Below are 21,105 nucleotides of genomic sequence, written 5' to 3'. Positions count from 1 at the left end.
GGAAAAGGGTGTCTGTGTGTGTTTAAGAAGTAAACATGCTCATGATGATTATGCTAAAGTTACATCACGACCCATGTGGCATAGCTTGTTTGACCTGCTGTCCGTGTAGTTGGATATTGATCATTGTGAAACATCCTAACATAATGTTCTTATACTAGTTGGGAGATCATTTTTTACAAGAACTGACTGGCTGCCAAAACCCACATTACTGGATATCAGACAGTCGGTTGCAGCAGAAGATGACGTTCGCTGGTTACAGTTTGGGAAAGGCAACGCCACAGCGGGGGTTTCCTCCCTCCAGCACGGCTTAAAAACTGTACCGGGCACAAACACACTTGAACAATTCAGAAGCAATTTAGAAGAAAACTACCTGCTGTTCATGTTGACCTAACCTTAGCAGATGTGACTTCTTGTTGGAGACTTTCTTTATGTGGGTTTTTGCTAGGCAGTTGCAGTATCCTCTTCCTGGTGCTGTGTACCAGCACTGAATCTTTTAACCACTTTACTTATAGTTGACTGGGGTTTCACAGGGCTCCACACTACAGTAGACCCGCGCCTTCTTTCCCTCTATAGTCTACACCAAATATTTCCGCTGAATAATTAGGGACACTATATGGTTCATGCGGTTAATAGTAGTACGGGAGTTCTACTTCACCCAGCATGCACCACCATTCAACTGTCCTGGGAAACGTGAACCTCGGGATGATATCGTGGGTAGCAATTAATCCAAGCATATTTTCAGACGCTTCAGCTTCTCATTAGGTTGTGGGCCGTACGTACATTCCTGCAGCAAACATTCAACCGCTCCCACTGCAATTAACCTCTCTCATTGACAGAAGCTTAACCTATAACAGTAGCTTCTAAACACTGCGGTCCCCCCCCCCCCCCTCCCTCACCCCGCAGACAGCCAGAGGACCTGAGAGGGCACAAGGTTGGGGTGTTATTCTATGACTCACAGAGCCGGTTTGGGTGGCCTCACATAAGCCCCCCCGCCCACCCACCCTGCATGTATACATGCAACGCCACGCGAGCGTGAAATGAGGGCGGTTCGATAGTCAGGCCACTGCCGCAATATTTAACAATAACACCGGCGGCGACGGTAACACTCCCGTCTGGAAGCGGGGACAGAATGGAGATGGTGGTGATGGTAAAGGATGGACGGATGTAGGGCTGGCACTAGCCATTATCTTCTTGGTAATTATTATATTGATTTCTTTGGTTCTTTGTTCTTTGTTCGAATAACCGAGAAGCTTGTGTAAGACAAATTAATTGTTGTTTCACGTTGATTAAAAATCAACAAATCAATGTGAAACATTTCGTCTTCATAATCAACTAAATAGATCTGTTGTCTGATTAGCCTTGTTGTATACTTTGTTGTACAACAGTGTCCACATAAAAAAGACAAACATATTATAATTATATTATTTTTAGATGCACTTTTTCTATTTTTTTTATACCGATAAATTAATTTCCATTTAACGCATGCGGCCAAGGCTGATGGGCCAATGGTACGAGACATGATAATAGGTTACTGATCCGTGACCAAGTTCAGAAACAGATCCATACCGTACCACAGTATGAATAGCAAGTGGATACTATGTATAGTATATGTGGCACAAATGGAATAAGGCAGTGGAGCTTGATCTATTCACTAAATGCCTTGAGGTTACGTGTAAGATGTGAATTACATAGAACAATGATTATGCGGCTCTCTGTTGAGGAGCTACAGCTTGCTACGTTACAAAGCAAAGAAGAGAATGTGGGGCAACAATGGCTTCAAACGGCCAGATGAGCCCCAGAGGGACCATCGGCGCTGTTAACCATTAGTGCTTCCAAGACTCTGCGACTCAACGAGACATTCAATCCCCTGCGTTAGCAGACGTACGTTGTGGGGGAGAGAGAGGCAGAGCGCTTCCCGCACATACTGTTCAGTAAGTACAGTACACAGGAATAGAAGAAGCCATTCCATCACAAGCTCTTGCCGGTGCTCAACTTCACAAGGTCGTTCCATCACAGGGTTGCGACACCGGAAGGTCCTATCCGATCGCTGGCTGGCTCCCCGGGCCCCCATGGAGGCCACCAGGTGCTGGGATGACAAAACGCCCCTGGCAGCAATAAGAGAAGGGGGAGAGGGGAGCTCAATTAGCCCCCAGATCCAATCCTGGGTCTTCTATTGATTTCCCATGGATGAGGAATGGCAGACAGGAGACTGCTCAATCAGACCATGCCCATGGGACAGGGAGTGCATGTTCACGGTGTGTGCATATGGCCGTGCATGTACGCCACAGTACAGTACATGTCTGCGGTGCGAAATAATCAGCAGGGAGGGGCAGGGGGTCTGAGACGAGGTGAAGAATGCATCTAATAATCCATAGTATTTATGCATACATGATTAACATGGTTAAGTAACGGTGCCGTCTATCGACGGCCCTGTGTAACATGACATGAGTCTTTAAGGGCATGCTGTGCCGTCCTACCCAGATCAAAGATGAGACATTAGCTCTCTGAAGGGCAGAACCATCTGACAGGTCATCAGCTCGGCGGAGCATCACTCAGATCATTCCTTTCGCCTCCCCGAATTAACCTTCTCCACGAGGAAGGGGGAGGGAAAGAGGACAGAGGCCTGACAGCCTCATTCGTCCTCTACTTATGGTTCGAGACATCTTCCTCAGGCGGCGAGGATAAAATGCATTCGTACGCGATCACGGCACGTGATGCGAGCATTACTGGTATTCTTCAGTCTGCATGGTTTAAGGATGGTTCGAGTACAGTGCAGTTTTATGGTGTCTAATCAAGAGGCTGTGTGTGTGTGTGTGTGTGTGTGTGTGTGTGTGTGTGTTATTTGGACCTTTTTGGCACAGTTCTGGCACGGTTCTATAGCCGAGCTGGGAGGGACTGTTCTAGTATCATCACGCATCACAGTTGATAAGGAGTGAGATGAAACAATAACAACTCTGAAGAGAAAGAGGAACTGAATAAGCACAAAAATTAATGAGAACAGAATAGTGTGAACGCATGGAACTACACCACAAGGTATAATATGAGCCTGATCACAGCCAGAGACAACGTGATGCCATCTCAATTAAGCCAGTCCTGCATTCTATGAAACCAGTCCTGCATTCTATTAATGGTTCTAAGCAGGGAGGGAGCCGGGACACCATCTCATGTAAAAAACAACAACAACAGAAAGGGAAGCAGCGAAGCTCAATTAAACACCTCTAGATGAAATGCTGCTGAGATTAGCATCTAGCTCAGTCCCAGCGGAACTCCGTCCATCTGTGGGAACATCTAAACACGAGAAGAGCAAGCGGTGTGCGTTGTGTGCAGGCCGGCAGCATCTGTGGACGCATCACTAACTGCAAACACAGTACAGTTGACATTAGAGATGACTGGGGGGGGCAAAGAGGCCGCACTGTCATAATTATGACACTTCCAAGTGAAACAATGTGTCGTGCCGCGTTGAGGAAGGATCTGAGCGCCACCTCATTAACAGCACACGGGAGCTTGGGGAAAAAAAGAGAAAAAAAGAAAATCACCTGACGATGAGCAAACCACTCTTTCCTTTTTGCATATCTCGAGAACTGTCCAACAAATCGTCTTCAGATTTGATGTGTTGTGTTGACAACAAGGATGTCAGTGTTGAGAGTGAAGTAGATGGGATTAGCGGTTCTCCAAAATGAATGGCGTGCGTGTGGATACGGGCTTGTGTTATTTAAATCAAAGAGGGCCATTACTGGACCACATATTGCTGTGTCATGGTTTTTTTGTGCTTGTCTTGTGCTGTTGGCCAATATTATAATGCCTTTTAGAATATGCCACTTATGTATAATTTATTAGTCATTATGTTGCTGTAATTTATAGCTACATGCGGGCAACAAATTGCAGTGTTCACACAGCTACATCTTTGTTATTTGAAGAGACCTCTCATTATCCCATCATGTAGCTACTACGTATAAAAACGTGGGGAGAAAGGCCTCAGTATTTTTCAAAATGCCCTCTGAGCCACAGTCTGGTTTGATAGGAAACAATGCATCAACACAAGGAGCTTGGAAACTCTTCTCCGTCACCCCTCACTCCAATTATCTGGCTCTGTTATCTCCACTGCTCATGTACACTCATTCATACACGACGCAGGAAAAGACTAAACAACTATTGTGTGGAGAAACTATGAATCAAAGGCAGCCTTGCCAACTTGCCAAGTCTGATAAAGTTAACCAACACACCTGGTACAACAATGACAAAAACCAACCTCAGATTTATTCTGTTACTTCAATTTACAATTGAGGTATTTACTATTTAGCGGACTCCAAAGCGAATTAGAAAGTGCAAGGTCAGAGAGTGTTCTATGAATATTAAGAACAGGATAAAGCCTGAGTAAAGCCTGAGACAACCTGTGTCAGAACAATGTGCTGTGAGCTTATACATCTATTTTCAATGTGTGACAATGGTGCGCAGCGCCTATAAACGCCTTCAGTACTCAAGTACTTAAAGCAGAGGGCAGTAAGAACAATGTCTAGAACAATTATACGACAAACTCTGCATTTCATCTAAACAACATCAGTAGCATCTGTACTGTTGCAGGAAGGGTACAGTAGATACCCTTCGGTAGATATGTACAGTAGCAAAATTAGAAAGTAGTCCAAGATGAGATTGAGTAAACCAACAAATACTACTAATATCCCTCTCACTTCCCATACTGAACTACAGCTGTGTAATATGGACAACTGATAACTATGCTTTCCTTTGGCTTCCATTGTAAAAGACAAAATGGCATGTTCAAATACTGAAATTGGGCTCTGAACTATTGCTTTGCATCTCTGAGGCTTTGAAAGCACTGGAGCCTTGAGCGCACGCACGCATGCACGCACGCACACACACAAAAAAGGACACTTTGAGCTGTACACTGTACACGTGCACACACTTTACATTTGATTAGGCTCCGGAGCCTACATGTCAAGGATTAACTGAGTCAGTGCACTCCGTAAGAACAAAAAGGGCTTAGCGTGCAGCAGAGGCTGCCCACACTGCTGCTATGATCTCCAAGCTAGTGGAGTATAACAGATCCCATGATGTACAACAGCCTAAGCCCATATCCTTCACTATAGAGAGAGAATTTAATGCGCTGTAAGCAAATCTGCAGGAAGGCATATTTTATGACTCGCAGTCGCAGCCTTGCTCTTGTAATGGGAAATGCACACTGTGACCTACACAGTCCATAAGAATTGGCGGGGCGGGGCGGGGTGAGGGTGTGGTGGTTGCACATAATCCAAAGAGCTATTTCTCCCTTAAAGCACACAAGGGCCTGCAGTAACCACATCGCCTGCCTGCTATGACCAATGCTTCCCGTCTGTCTGGGGGTCCATGGACTCAGTGTCGCAGTCCCAGCGCGCAGACTGGACTCCGGGTTCCTTCAGTGGCGAGTCCCCTCCCTTTAGTATCTGCTTAATACTCCAGGCACTGGGAATGAACTCCATTACTGTGAGCTGGCTTTCTGTTCTCTCTTTCGTCTTTTTTCTCCTCGACGGCTTCTCATTGTTTGTGTTTATGACACAGGGGACTGGCAGCTCCCACAGGCCCTCGGCTGCGAGGCGGAGCGCTGATTCCTTCCCCCCCCTCGAAACAGTGAGCCGCGGGGCCTCCGCGTAGTCACGTGTGATTTTCGTGATAGCGGGCTGTTTGGGCTCCCCGGGGGTGCGGCTAGATGCGTTTTGTGTGTGTGTGTGTGTGTGTGTGTTGTGTGCTCCGAGCGAGTGCCCTTCAGTAGGACTTGTATACATAAGCCTGTGACACTTCACGCACGTATCTCCACTCCAGGCGTGTGACTGATTTCCCATCACCGTGTCACGTGTGGCGGCAGTGCTTCTCATGAAGGATGCAGGGTTATACAACGGCATTGTATCACTCACCACGTAAACCAATTAAGACCTGAGGCCGATTCTACTCTAGTTCTTACAACCTCTCTCTCTCACACTTTCAAGATTTTAGAAAAATGTTCAAAAATAGTACATGTACGGTACAACCTCGCAGTGACGTGCTGTGAGCTATGTTGTCTACTATTGAATAGCCAACATTTTAAATTACACAGATGCTCTCCCGGTTTTATTGGGTTAAACCCTACATACGTACCTTGTTGAAAGTCAAACGGCGAAAATAGCCAATCTACGAGCTTGTGCTGTTACCATTTTATTTATGCAGACTATTTTTGCTGAACGTTCGTCACCTATCATGATATGCACAGAATATTAGAGATACTGGAGTTCATGTGGTTAAATCAATCGCCAGAGCACCAAAAGAAAACTCCACCAAAAAACCCCACACATCTGACATGATCTCATAGAGCTATCAGACAGATAGGGATCAAAGTCCAAGCATCACTACTGAATATCTTCCCTTTCCCCTCGCCATCCACATTGGACAGACTGTAGGCCCAGACATCACCACGGGGGAGGGGGCCTGGCTTTTGAGAGCCTTCACTAGCAGCCGTGAGGCTAGGGAGAGAGCCTGACCATTGGCCTTAACAGGATTGAGTCAGATCAAAGGAGAGAGAGAGAGAGAGAGGATGGGAGGCAGGGAGAGAAAGCAGGAGAGGGAATAAAAAGGAAAGCGGCAGGCACACGTTGGTGTGTGTGCCTTTATAATCCAAGGCTTGGACAACAATAGTACCATTCATGAAAAATTTGCTTTGCTGATGATAACAGAGCACAGGTTCTGGAACACAGAGAGAGTGATGGTAGGCATGGGGGGGGGGGGGGTGTTCATACACAAACACACAAACACAATCGGTAGGTGGAAACTCAACAAGCAAGAGGGAGTCAGCACAAACTGAAAACAGACGCACATTTAACATCTTCATTTGTGTTCACATGTAATGATACAGATCACGGACAGAGGAAACATCGTCTCGGACTGAAAATAATTTAGCCAGGCATTCCTCCTGCAATCTGCAGGCCTCTCACAGCATGCACGTCACACACACGAGCAGTCACAGATGAGATACACACTGTATAACTGCTGCAGGAGGGAGCACAGGTGAGATTTAAAATCACTCACACGTACCTGCCTGAAGGAATGGGGAATATGAAACACAAGAACAACATGCACATGTGTTGTGTGTTGTACGCACGCGCGCACAGCCGCATACACACCTTTATCTTTGCCTGGGAGGAGGGTCACTGGACTGAACTAATGTTAATGTGCCAATTTGCCTTCACGCCTGAGAAGAAGAGCGCAGGGGTTGCAAACATTGTCTCTTTCCGCAACGTCTCATGGCCTGCTTCGCAAAACACAGCATCGGTAAACAGACCACGCCACGGAAACACTCTGCATGCCTACAGGTGAATATTATCCCACAATTTCCCCCCACCACACACACACACACAAAGAATACATATTTACAACGAAGAACACCGCGTGGATTCTGCAGGAAAATACCATAACTCACTCCTGGCCAGGAAAAGAAAGAAAATAAATACAGGAAGAACACCCTTAAGCCTTCAGAACAAAATGGCCGTCAAATAAGGCAAAAACATCCATCCAACCCTTTTCCTTGGAGGCACAAGGCAATAACGAGGTTATTTGGCTGTTGGTATTTGCTGGCTGCTACTGCTGCCTTGTGCCTACAGGTGATGTGAGTGAAGGAGGGGCACTCAATAAATTCAACCATTCTGTCAAACAAACGCTTCTGTTTGTGTGGATATGAGGAAAGTGGGGCTATTTATTTTAACACTGAAAATAAATATGTTCCTGCCAGAGGCCCAGGATTCAAACCCAGCTTCGTACTCAGCTTTGAAGGATATAAATACAAATAAACAAAACACCTCGCACATACTTCTTCAAAAACATAGAGCCTCATGATTCCTACCCTACTCTCCGACCCAAGACTTCTATCGATAGTATAGTATAGTGATCGATCGATTGATAGATAGATAGATACACAAAAAGTATACTTTTTCAGGACCATCATCCCTGCATGCCATGCATTTCTGATGCCATGCCAATTATTTTGTAAGGCAAAAATACGAATGAATACATACAATCATTCCACTAATGAGAGTGGTGAGCTGAGGAAGTGAGCAAACAACAAGCAGGAGTCGTAGTCATCTTCAATCTCTCGGCCTGTCTGGGCTATTCAGCGCTAACCGTATACACTCACATCGCCTCTGCTCTCACTACAATGAGCTCCAGACATCAAAGCTGGAAGAGCGAGGGAAGAAAGAGTGAGAGAGAGCGAGAGTGACATGGCAACAGGAGCACGCCAGGGAGGAAGACTAATGGAGAAGAGAGACAGATGTGTTATTTTTTTCCGTCTCATTTTGGAGTGGAAATTGATAGCATCATTATTACTGCAGGACATACAGTATCCTGCAGTAATGTTAGCTTGGTGTGGCTTATGTGTCGCTTATTACTCACTTTCCACCTCGTAAAGTATAAGGCAAAGTCTGTGAAGGATTCAGCACGCCATTATCGGCTTCTCCTACTACAGACAGACCAAGGAAGCTGTATACTGTAGGCTACTCAGTGTATTAGGCAGAACATACTCACAGTGGTGGTAAGTACTGTACTACAATTGTGAGGTATCTGTACTTTACTTGAGTATTTCCAATGTCCAATCATTTTACTTCTACTCCACTACATTTACAAATATTGTCCTTTTGCTCCACTGCATTTATTTGAAAACTTTAGTTACTAGTTACTAGTCACAGTGTGAGCTCGTACATCTGCTATTTTCAAAATATTTGTATACATTTAAAAACTTGAAACAGGAGATTTTGCAAAGTTAGTACGTTCTACTTTTGGTACTTTTAAGAACATTTCGATGTCAATACGTTTGTACTTTTACTCAAGTACATTTTGAATTCTGGACTTTTACTTTTACTCTACATTGCGTTATTGATACTTTTACTTAAGTAAAACAATTAAGTACTTTTTCCACCACTGCCTACTCATCTAAATTTTTATCCTAGGATTTTGAAACCCAATTTTAGCCCAGTGTCAATTATCAAATGTAATCCTGGGCGCTACACTTCCTCTGCCAACCTGGGGGAGCAGAGAACTGACCTCATGCATGAGGAGTCCAAGCTGCTTCTTTTCACCTGACAGGGGAGAGTTTCCCCAGCCAGACATAGTGTGTGGAAGGAACATGTTTTTCCGACCAGTTCCTTTCGCCTCCATCAGGCCAGGGGAGGTAGTTTTAGAGACCAGGATTACGGCATGTTTTTTTGTGAGGGTACCTACCCTAGGGAACACGGGGAGAACATGCCAACTCCACACAGAAAGGCCCTTTTGCCAACCCCACTGATGTCTGAGGAGGGAACACGCACCCAGCGGGAATCGAACCCAGAAACTTCTAACAGCACTACCGACTGTGCCACCATACCCCCTACCACTGCCTACTCATAACCCCTCTGCTGTCAGATGCTACAGCATGCAGTGAAGTATGCTGACCTTTAGGGTTCACGCACACAAGGGAAGAAAACTGTTCAGGCACAGGAGAACTACAAAGAATAATACAACAATGGCATTCTGCACACTCAATGATCCCCTCTGCATTGGGTTTATTAAAACACATCATCGTTTCAGTCACAAGCACTATATCCTCTAGGTCTAGGAAATCTAAATGTTTTGCTTGGTCACGTTCAGCAATCAGCTTGCCTGCGCCACAATTTGAATTTTAATCAAAATGGTTGGGATTGGAATGGATAAAAAAAAATTGAACCAGCAAATGCAAGTTGTTGTCTCTGTGTCTTGTTTCTCATGGGTTTCTCAAACGTTTTCATGTATTTGGCTGGGAACTCTCGTCTGAAAATAGTTTGTGTCAGGGACCACCCATACATTTTGTGTTTGTTTAAATATTCCTTTTTGAACCCATTCTGAACGGGAACCCCTTTTCGTGTTTTAACTAAGCATTATGTTATACTTTAGCTATTGAAAAATAGCAGATCTACAAGCTCATAGCGCGCCACCGAGTGGAGCGCTATGAGCTTGTACGTCAGCTATTTTTGAAAAATCGTGAAAATGCGGCACAAATCTTTGAATATATATTCTTTCAGGCCTAAATGGGTTAAAGATCTTCTTGGAAATAGCAGATGTACAAGCTCTCAACGCGACACATCTGGATTGCGGTGTGAGCTTGGGGCGGCAGTGGCTCAGCGGTATAGTGGCCGCTTGGCAACCGGAAGGTTCCCAGTTGGATCCCGGGCTGAAGCACTGAGTTAGTGGTCCTGTTCGTTGGGTTTGACGGACCACTGCTCCAAGCTCCCCTGGTTAAAACGAATGGGAACTCCAATACAAGGTAGACAAGGTTCACAGTCATTCACAATGTAATTACCGGTAGTATTTATCTACCGGTATATGATAACTTGATCTGATATCTCATACAGGCAGTCAGTGGATTAAAGAAAGTTATGGTTCCTTGCAAAAAAATACAAACTACCTGCAAACAGAACTGAACTGAACGTGACTGGAGATTTTTGTTTCCCCCCTAAAGGGGGAATTTCATATCACACACCTGTAACATTCACCAGGAAATTATTCTCTGTAATTTTTTGTTACTCATTGGATTTTTTTGTTGATTTTATGTATGGCGTTTTAACCCGTATTGTTATTTGCTGCTCCTGAATATGTACAGTAAAGCACTTTGTAACTTTGTTTGAAAAAAATGCCGTATAAATAAATTCATCATCATTAATACATATATATCAAATATATATTTTTTGGAAATTGTGAATCGATTCTGAATCATTGATGATAAGAATCTCGATTCTTACACAAATCTATTTTTCCCCAACACCCCTATTGATGACCAATGCTAGAGGAAGTTCTAGATCCCACTCCCCTGTCTTCATTTATCTATTTCTTTCCCCCATGTGCTTGTTTGTTAGTGTAATTATTCTCTCTTTCTGTCCCCTTAGAGGACATGTTGATGAATTCAGGTGAGACCAAATAGAATTTACACACAGTGGATATTGGAGTGGTTCAATGCATCACCTGCTGGGGCGGGAAGACATGGCAGGTTTTTAACATTCATCATGTTTAAAGCTGCACGTCACCATTCCCTTCACATATAGAGGGGGGCAGGGGGGGGAGAGAGAGAGAGAGAGAGAGAGAGAGAGAGAGAGAGAGAGAGAGAGAGAGAGAGACAGACAAACCTGTGGTCCATGGGAAACAATGAACTACAGAGTTAAGATGCAAGACTTGCAATGGCACTGGATCAACTGTTTTATTATATTTTTTCTGACACTTGCTTAGGCAATGTAAAGGTATGTTTTCTCATGCCAATAAAGCTCCTTTGAATTTAATTGGATTGACTAGAACATAATGTATTGTGTGTACTTGTCGTCCTTCCATTCAATCTCATTCACAGCCGCTTTTCACAACAATGTAACTAATCCTAACTCAGCTGCAGCTGTTCCAACATCCAACAGTTGACTCCCCCCCAAGGACTACTCTCAGTGTCAGCATAATTGTGTATAATCTGTATTTCTGAAACTGTTTGTACAGTATGTTGCCTTTATCTTTAGCACATATCCTTATAAGACCATTTAGAATAGCATCTCTGTCAGAGTGAACTGTAAAAAGTGTTTGGGCCGATTCATACTCCTATTTTACCGCTGTAGTGCCGAAATGATTTCGGCTCGTCAGAAATGTTCAGTAGCACCGAAGAGACGACTTTAGAACGGTGCCCGCCCGAACCTCAATGTCACATTGTAGGCACTACAGAGCCGAACCGACTTTTATTCGGCTCTAAAATAGGAGTATGAATCGGCCCTTTGAGATTGGGGCTCAGTCAGGAGGCTCCTGTCCCGACAGGCCAGGAGGTCTGGGGCTGTTGTATGCTGTTTCTCTGCCCTGAATATTCACTTGACCCTGACTGGATATTGATATTTCCCATAACAATGTACTGTAGGTTTGGCAGACTGTCACAACACAGCGACATGTGTCAGGGGTCCCTTTCTAGCTTCATGGGATGTCACTGGCTTCCATTGAATGAATTGAAGCCGGTCGCTTTAATGTTAATAGTAAGTAGAACAATTGATTGTTTTCAGCTTTACCCAGCTGATTGCTGTAGTCGAGACTTGAGCGAAGGTGGAAAGCAGTTAGGGGTTAGAGACCACAGCTGCTCTGATTGAGATGGTTGGGGACCAATTCACCATATTCATGCGGTGACCATTTTGCTATTAAAGTTAATGAAATGGCACCTCATTGGGGTGGAATTTCATCCCAACCCGCAAATATGACGTTAAAGCAAAATGGCCCCTGTGTGAATATAGTCAATTGAGGAAGGCTGTGGTTTTATTTGGTGCAATGTACGTGTATATTAAAACTACGAGTTTGTCAATATGTGAGCGATGAATCGTATTTAGAACAACCCAAATTGGGGTCATATCAAAAAGGGCCAAACTGTTCAGGACAGGAGTCCCACAATCACAAACCCACCTGCCCATCATCTGCTAACAGAGACTTGGAGAACTGAGAAATTACCACTCAATGTGGATTTGGAGTAAAACTATATCATCTGCATGACAAGAACAATTTAGACGACAACATATGGCAAAAGTGTTACCAATGTGATATATTTGTATGCTACTTTAATGCTATGCTCTGAATCACACAATCAATACAAGGCTACTGAAGTCTGACAAGAAAATGCACACCCCTTGGGTCATTTCTTAGACTATAGTTTGTATAGTATATCTGTCTGAAAATGTGTTGTTTTTTGTTATGTTGTTTAGTGGGGTTTTGTGTGCATGTGTGTGTGTGTGTGTGTGTGTGTGTGTGTGTGTGTGTGTGTGTGTGTGTGTGTGTGCGAGCGTGCGTGCGTGCGAGAGAGAAAAGAAGACCATAATTAAAATAAGACTAAGCCCTCGAGGGCTTTATTGTGTTTTTATCCTCGGTGATGCTAATAGGACTATGTCGAGAAAGTGCTGCTGTGGTATTTTTTGTGATATTTTTTAGATAAATAAAAATCAATCAATCAATCTAGTGACTACATCTCCCATTAAACATGCGGCCGCTGCCGGGCACACATAGTCAGTGTCACGTTGTGTTGCACTAGATTTTCCCTTTATGTAGGAGAGAAGCCGTGTCAGTTCTGTGTCGTTTCATCCAACACACTCTGGTAGCAAGTGTCATGAAATATAATGAATGTAACGCTTTTGACAGTGTGCCGTGCTTCGGTGGGGACAGTGAGTCACATTGTATTGAATATAACTAAATATCATAAACGATATACAGAGCCACCTATCAGACAGAACCGCCAGACTTAGTTTATCTTTGGAACACAGTTCTTATATTAGTAAGTAGCCTTGCCGAGCCATGAGGCCCATAGGGCAGGAGCCTATCTCCTGTTTCTGTAGCGTGAGGCAGCTTGATGTACAAGTACACCTCCTGGACATGACGCTAGTATGTCGCAGGGATTTACCCCCAATCCAACCCTTGATGCTGAGTGTCAAGCAGGGAGGCACTGGGTCCCATTTTTAGAGTCTTTGACCCGGCCGGGGATTGAACCTCAACCAGTCTCGGGGCGGACACTCTAACCACAAGGCCAATGAGCTGGTAGTTCTTATATTACTTGATAAAAAAAGAAATGTCTATGGGATTTTTAATGGTAAAAAATCTTCATGACCCAGAGAGTGTGGGTCTGACATCAGGACGTCTGTACTCTATAGTAGTAATTATTATAATTATTAGTATATTATTTTGGTTGTAAAAAAATAAAAAAAACGTATTCATTTCACATCAATGAATCGGTGCAACAGACCAAAAAGGTGTAAAGTAGGCTTAAGACATACATGTGTTGTATCCGTTTAGACTTAAAATATAATTATTCCTCAAGACTCCTTAGTTGAGCGTGTCTTCTCCTGACTGAATTAATCAGGGTAGGAGAGTTGTCTAGACTTAACATACTTAAATAAACTTAAATAAAAACAAAATATGACATCTGTAAGATGCGTGGACATTCCAATGAACCTGTACAGCTGCATTTTTATGCACATGTAGTCTACTGTAAATCACAACAGCATTCTGTAACAGTCACAACATATGAAATCTTCTATGTTCTTGTTGATAATTAAATGTTTATGCACTAGATTGTAATCTAAAACCATAGAAGCCTAGCAAGGTACTGTAAAGTATGTCTATGGGTATTAAGAAAAGCGCTATATAAGTCCCAGATATTATTATTATGGACTTTTTTTCTTCTTTTATCCAATCGTGGCAAGGCAAAGCAGACTGCTCATACGTTTGACTAATTGTTTCATCACAGCAAAGTGGCGGACCAAAACAAGCCCACTGCCCCAAACATTAACTATCAACTACTGATGCCAGCCAATCTGAGAGTTTGAATGGAAGTTATAATCAGCTGCAGTCCTCATCAGTCAGCAGGCAGGCCAGGCCTTTGGGAAATGTCAGCAAAGTCCCGCGATGGCCAATCTGGGCCTGAGACCAAGCACTCCCTGGGTATTAACATTGAGGTCAATCACAGTATACTTCACTTAGGAGCATAAAATGCCAAAAAATAAACATAATATTCCGGGGGATTGTCATATGTGTTTTTTGTCAACAATGTCTAGTCAGATTGAGTCAATATGCCAGCTGGACGGTCAAACAAGCTTGTGTAAACAAGAAAAAATGAAAATGGGAGAGAGGGCAGTGGCAGATGTGCTGCCATAGACACACTGATCCCTCAACACGGCAGTGACACCAGGATCTCATTGTTTACTGAGGACTTACAGTCACATGATGGCATTAATGTAGTCCATAGAGCAGAGATTCACCACGCAGGACGGTGAATCAGCAGGATTAGAAATAAATTGATATTTGTGCCTGCCGGCATTCATCTTCAGTATACTCAACTACTGTAATGGTGTCTTTAATGAATCAATAGAAATGGATGTGGTGATTGCAGTTGATCCAGAACGCTGCTGTGGCTCTTAATACTAAAGGTACTTTCAGATGGGCATCGAGACGTTGTCGCCTGGATCAACGACGGGTCTGCTCCAGCCTTGCGCATGAGGGGCGGGACGTTGCAAGGTTTAAAAGCGTGTGCATGAAACCAGCACGCGTGCGACAATTTCACGGGACCGCGCCCGCGTAAATACGCTTGCGTACAGAATAAGAAACCGCAGGTCTCATTGAAAATTAATTACTAGGTCAATCGCTGTCCATTTCAAAAGGACCTTAAGAATGTGGATCATATCACTTCAGTTCTCAGACCTTTACGCTGATTCCCAGTGAGTAAAATAAATTATTTCAAAATACAGCACTACGGTTTTTTTTTTTCTTCCGTTTTAATGTTGTGTATGTTATAATGTCTCTCAATGCTTAATGTTTTGTGTAAAGCACTCTGAATTGGCTTGCTCTTGAAATGTGCTACAGTATACAAATAAGCTTGCCTTGCTTAGTCACACACAGCTCAGTTTCCATTACTAAAACAGCAGAGAGTACCACGGTCAGTTTCCATTACTAAAACAGCAGAGAGTACCACGGTCAGTTTACATTACTAAAACAGCAGAGAGTACCACGGTCAGTTTACATTACTAAAACAGCAGAGAGTACCATGGTCAGTTTACATTACTAAAACAGCAGAGAGTACCACGGTCAGTTTACATTACTAAAACAGCAGAGAGTACCATGGTCAGTTTACATTACTAAAACAGCAGAGAGTACCACGGTCAGTTTCCATTACTAAAACAGCAGAGAGTACCACGGTCAGTTTCCATTACTAAAACAGCAGAGAGTACCACGGTCAGTTTCCATTACTAAAACAGCAGAGAGTACCATGGTCAGTTTCCATTACTAAAACAGCAGAGAGTACCACGGTCAGTTTCCATTACTAAAACAGCAGAGAGTACCACGGTCAGTTTCCATTACTAAAACAGCAGAGAGTACCACGGTCAGTTTCCATTACTAAAACAGCAGAGAGTACCATGGTCAGTTTACATTACTAAAACAGCAGAGAGTACCACGGTCAGTTTCCATTACTAAAACAGCAGAGAGTACCATGGTCAGTTTCCATTACTAAAACAGCAGAGAGTACCACGGTCAGTTTCCATTACTAAAACAGCAGAGAGTACCACGGTCAGTTTCCATTACTAAAACAGCAGAGAGTACCATGGTCAGTTTCCATTACTAAAACAGCAGAGAGTACCATGGTCAGTTTACATTACTAAAACAGCAGAGAGTACCATGGTCAGTTTACATTACTAAAACAGCAGAGAGTACCACGGTCAGTTTCCATTACTAAAACAGCAGAGAGTACCACGGTCAGTTTACATTACTAAAACAGCAGAGAGTACCACGGTCAGTTTCCATTACTAAAACAGCAGAGAGTACCATGGTCAGTTTACATTACTAAAACAGCAGAGAGTACCACGGTCAGTTTACATTACTAAAACAGCAGAGAGTACCACGGTCAGTTTACATTACTAAAACAGCAGAGAGTACCACGGTCAGTTTACATTACTAAAACAGCAGAGAGTACCACGGTCAGTTTACATTACTAAAACAGCAGAGAGTACCACGGTGAGTTTCCATTACTAAAACAGCAGAGAGTACCACGGTCAGTTTCCATTACTAAAACAGCAGAGAGTACCACGGTCAGTTTCCATTACTAAAACAGCAGAGAGTACCATGGTCAGTTTCCATTACTAAAACAGCAGAGAGTACCACGGTCAGTTTCCATTACTAAAACAGCAGAGAGTACCACGGTCAGTTTACATTACTAAAACAGCAGAGAGTACCACGGTCAGTTTCCATTACTAAAACAGCAGAGAGTACCACGGTCAGTTTCCATTACTAAAACAGCAGAGAGTACCATGGTCAGTTTCCATTACTAAAACAGCAGAGAGTACCGCGGTCAGTTTCCATTACTAAAACAGCAGAGAGTACCACGGTCAGTTTCCATTACTAAAACAGCAGAGAGTACCATGGTCAGTTTCCATTACTAAAACAGCAGAGAGTACCATGGTCAGTTTCCATTACTAAAACAGCAGAGAGTACCACGGTCAGTTTCCATTACTAAAACAGCAGAGAGTACCACGGTCAGTTTCCATTACTAAAACAGCAGAGAGTACCATGGTCAGTTTCCATTACTAAAACAGCAGAGAGTACCACGGTCAGTTTCCATTACTAAAACAGCAGAGAGTACCACGGTCAGTTTCCATTACTAAAACAGCAGAGAGTACCACGGTCAGTTTCCATTACTAAAACAGCAGAGAGTACCATGGTCAGTTTCCATTACTAAAACAGCAGAGAGTACCACGGTCAGTTTCCATTACTAAAACAGCAGAGAGTACCATGGTCAGTTTCCATTACTAAAACAGCAGAGAGTACCACGGTCAGTTTACATTACTAAAACAGCAGAGAGTACCATGGTCAGTTTCCATTACTAAAACAGCAGAGAGTACCACGGTCAGTTTCCATTACTAAAACAGCAGAGAGTACCACGGTCAGTTTCCATTACTAAAACAGCAGAGAGTACCATGGTCAGTTTCCATTACTAAAACAGCAGAGAGTACCACGGTCAGTTTCCATTACTAAAACAGCAGAGAGTACCATGGTCAGTTTACATTACTAAAACAGCAGAGAGTACCATGGTCAGTTTACATTACTAAAACAGCAGAGAGTACCATGGTCAGTTTCCATTACTAAAACAGCAGAGAGTACCACGGTCAGTTTCCATTACTAAAACAGCAGAGAGTACCACGGTCAGTTTCCATTACTAAAACAGCAGAGAGTACCACGGTCAGTTTACATTACTAAAACAGCAGAGAGTACCACGGTCAGTTTACATTACTAAAACAGCAGAGAGTACCACGGTCAGTTTCCATTACTAAAACAGCAGAGAGTACCACGGTCAGTTTACATTACTAAAACAGCAGAGAGTACCACGGTCAGTTTACATTACTAAAACAGCAGAGAGTACCACGGTCAGTTTCCATTACTAAAACAGCAGAGAGTACCACGGTCAGTTTCCATTACTAAAACAGCAGAGAGTACCACGGTCAGTTTCCATTACTAAAACAGCAGAGAGTACCACGGTCAGTTTCCATTACTAAAACAGCAGAGAGTACCATGGTCAGTTTCCATTACTAAAACAGCAGAGAGTACCATGGTCAGTTTCCATTACTAAAACAGCAGAGAGTACCACGGTCAGTTTCCATTACTAAAACAGCAGAGAGTACCACGGTCAGTTTCCATTACTAAAACAGCAGAGAGTACCACGGTCAGTTTCCATTACTAAAACAGCAGAGAGTACCACGGTCAGTTTCCATTACTAAAACAGCAGAGAGTACCATGGTCAGTTTCCATTACTAAAACAGCAGAGAGTACCATGGTCAGTTTCCATTACTAAAACAGCAGAGAGTACCACGGTCAGTTTCCATTACTAAAACAGCAGAGAGTACCATGGTCAGTTTCCATTACTAAAACAGCAGAGAGTACCATGGTCAGTTTCCATTACTAAAACAGCAGAGAGTACCATGGTCAGTTTACATTACTAAAACAGCAGAGAGTACCATGGTCAGTTTCCATTACTAAAACAGCAGAGAGTACCACGGTCAGTTTCCATTACTAAAACAGCAGAGAGTACCACGGTCAGTTTACATTACTAAAACAGCAGAGAGTACCACGGTCAGTTTCCATTACTAAAACAGCAGAGAGTACCACGGTCAGTTTCCATTACTAAAACAGCAGAGAGTACCACGGTCAGTTTCCATTACTAAAACAGCAGAGAGTACCACGGTCAGTTTCCATTACTAAAACAGCAGAGAGTACCACGGTCAGTTTCCATTACTAAAACAGCAGAGAGTACCACGGTCAGTTTCCATTACTAAAACAGCAGAGAGTACCACGGTCAGTTTCCATTACTAAAACAGCAGAGAGTACCACGGTCAGTTTCCATTACTAAAACAGCAGAGAGTACCACGGTCAGTTTCCATTACTAAAACAGCAGAGAGTACCACGGTCAGTTTCCATTACTAAAACAGCAGAGAGTACCACGGTCAGTTTACATTACTAAAACAGCAGAGAGTACCATGGTCAGTTTCCATTACTAAAACAGCAGAGAGTACCACGGTCAGTTTCCATTACTAAAACAGCAGAGAGTACCACGGTCAGTTTCCATTACTAAAACAGCAGAGAGTACCACGGTCAGTTTCCATTACTAAAACAGCAGAGAGTACCACGGTCAGTTTCCATTACTAAAACAGCAGAGAGTACCACGGTCAGTTTACATTACTAAAACAGCAGAGAGTACCATGGTCAGTTTCCATTACTAAAACAGCAGAGAGTACCACGGTCAGTTTCCATTACTAAAACAGCAACAGAGTACCACGGTATCTGGGCTAATCAGTGCGGTTGTCATACTGACGTATTCCTAATTATACTGACATGGAAGCCAGACCTGCTACGACATGGAAGCCAGACCTGCTACGACATGGCACCTGGCTGGCACATTGAAAACAATAAAACACAGGAGAGTACCTTTTTTTCCTCTCTTTTGTATTTTTGCTGTTGTGTACCGGTATATTAAGCAGTGTTGGTTGTCCAGTGCTGGCCTAAGTTTGACATGTAGCAGCGGAATCTATTTCTTTCTTTTGTAGATTTTGTAGATCAGCATTTTTATTTACAACTTGTGCCAGTCAAAATGAAGGAGAAGTGGTTCCCTAAATATATAGTTATTATGTTAGAATTAATAATAAAACTCTATTACTCTGGATGCAAATGTTTGAGCCTTGAGGAAAGAGTTGTTTATCCACTAAAGCCCTCTTCAAACATTTCTAAACATGACTGTAGAAAATCTTGGAAGATTTGTTTTGTGGGCACTCGGGTGGCACAGTGGCGCAGTGCCTTTATGGAACCGAGAAAAAAGAAAGTACCGGAATCGACAAGCAGAATCGGAACCGGAATCGATAACATCCTAAACGATACCACTCCCTAAGGTGAGTCAGTGGGATACAACAGCAGTGGTAAAAAAGTAGCACAAAAAAAGAAGAGGGAAAAAAAAGATTTCCAAAAAAAAGAAAATGCAAGGCAGTACATATATCCTGTACATTTGTACTTCACTACTTATGCTCAGAGTATAACCGTGGTACAGTATGTGTAATCTGTGGTTGGTGGGTTGTTTCACCGACTTGCACCGACACACAAGTATTGTACTGCGTGCCGTGGAGTGACTAAAAGGCTCTTATGGAGTGGAAATGGTGTTTTAGACATACGCTGGTGGTTCTGAATGGTATAGCTATTAACGTCTTAGTGAGCATTTAAGTGGCCTCACACTAGAAGATGAGGTGTCAACATGTAAGTCATTAGTGTGCAAATGTGCACTAAAGCAATGTGCATGCATATGTATAGTTATGTACACACGCACGTGCGTGCGTGCACACGCATGGATGGATTCTTACCTTGGGGTCAGCCGTGAGGAGCTTAAAGGCCTCGTACACCTGTCTTTCCTGGACTCCTCCGCCCAGATCCAGGAAGTTAGCCGGCTTCCCGCCGTGCAGGTCAATGATGTCACACGTGGCCATGGCGAGCCCCGCTCCATTCACTGTTAAACAGCAGTGGTCAAGGGTCAAAATGCTTTGAATATGCAGGTATGCAAATGCTAAGCTCCCAATACAAAATTATTATGCCAGAAGAGAGACTAATTTACATGAGCACCATTTCCTTAGACATACTTTCTTTGACGCAGTTAAGTGTGTTTGCTTGATAACTTAAGGACTACTAATGATACTGTAGCGTGGTAATGACCTGCACTATAATGAAGCTAGTGTTGGCTATTAAGGCCTAGCACGACTTCAGAATTGACACAAAACCCCTGAGAGTAAAGAACAGTGACGCAGGTATAACCCACAGTTAATTAAAATGAACATTACCAGTACTAAAGGGAAAGATCAAATAATGTAACACGAACAATTAAATCAAGCAGTAAATTAGCAACTAGAGAGGAACAAATAAGCTAAATGCGTAGCACGTCACGTACAGAGTGGGTCTCCAGAATTAGCTTGAAGTCTTGATGTTGAACGATCCCTATCTACAAGCTCACAATGTGCCACGATGCAATGTGTTGCCGTACTTGTAGATCTGCTATTTGCAGGTAAGCGATTC

At 43.3% G+C, this 21,105-nt stretch overlaps 1 protein-coding gene across 1 annotated transcript in view; it reads right to left on the bottom strand.

The window, feature by feature from the left end:
- The window catches only part of suclg2 (succinate-CoA ligase GDP-forming subunit beta), a 127,080-nt gene that overhangs the window by 41,592 nt on the left and 64,383 nt on the right, over positions 1 to 21,105 (bottom strand). The window contains exon 9 of the mRNA XM_080776250.1: positions 20,403 to 20,545. Coding sequence (XP_080632376.1) covers positions 20,403 to 20,545 — 143 coding nt within the window. The remainder of the gene's footprint in view (positions 1 to 20,402; positions 20,546 to 21,105) is intronic.

This window comes from Protomyctophum bolini (genome assembly GCF_963924005.1).
Source record: "Protomyctophum bolini genome assembly, chromosome: 2".
NCBI lineage: Eukaryota > Metazoa > Chordata > Actinopteri > Myctophiformes > Myctophidae > Protomyctophum > Protomyctophum bolini.
Note: the sequence above shows the minus strand (reverse complement) of the source record. Positions and strands in the feature narration are given on the sequence as shown.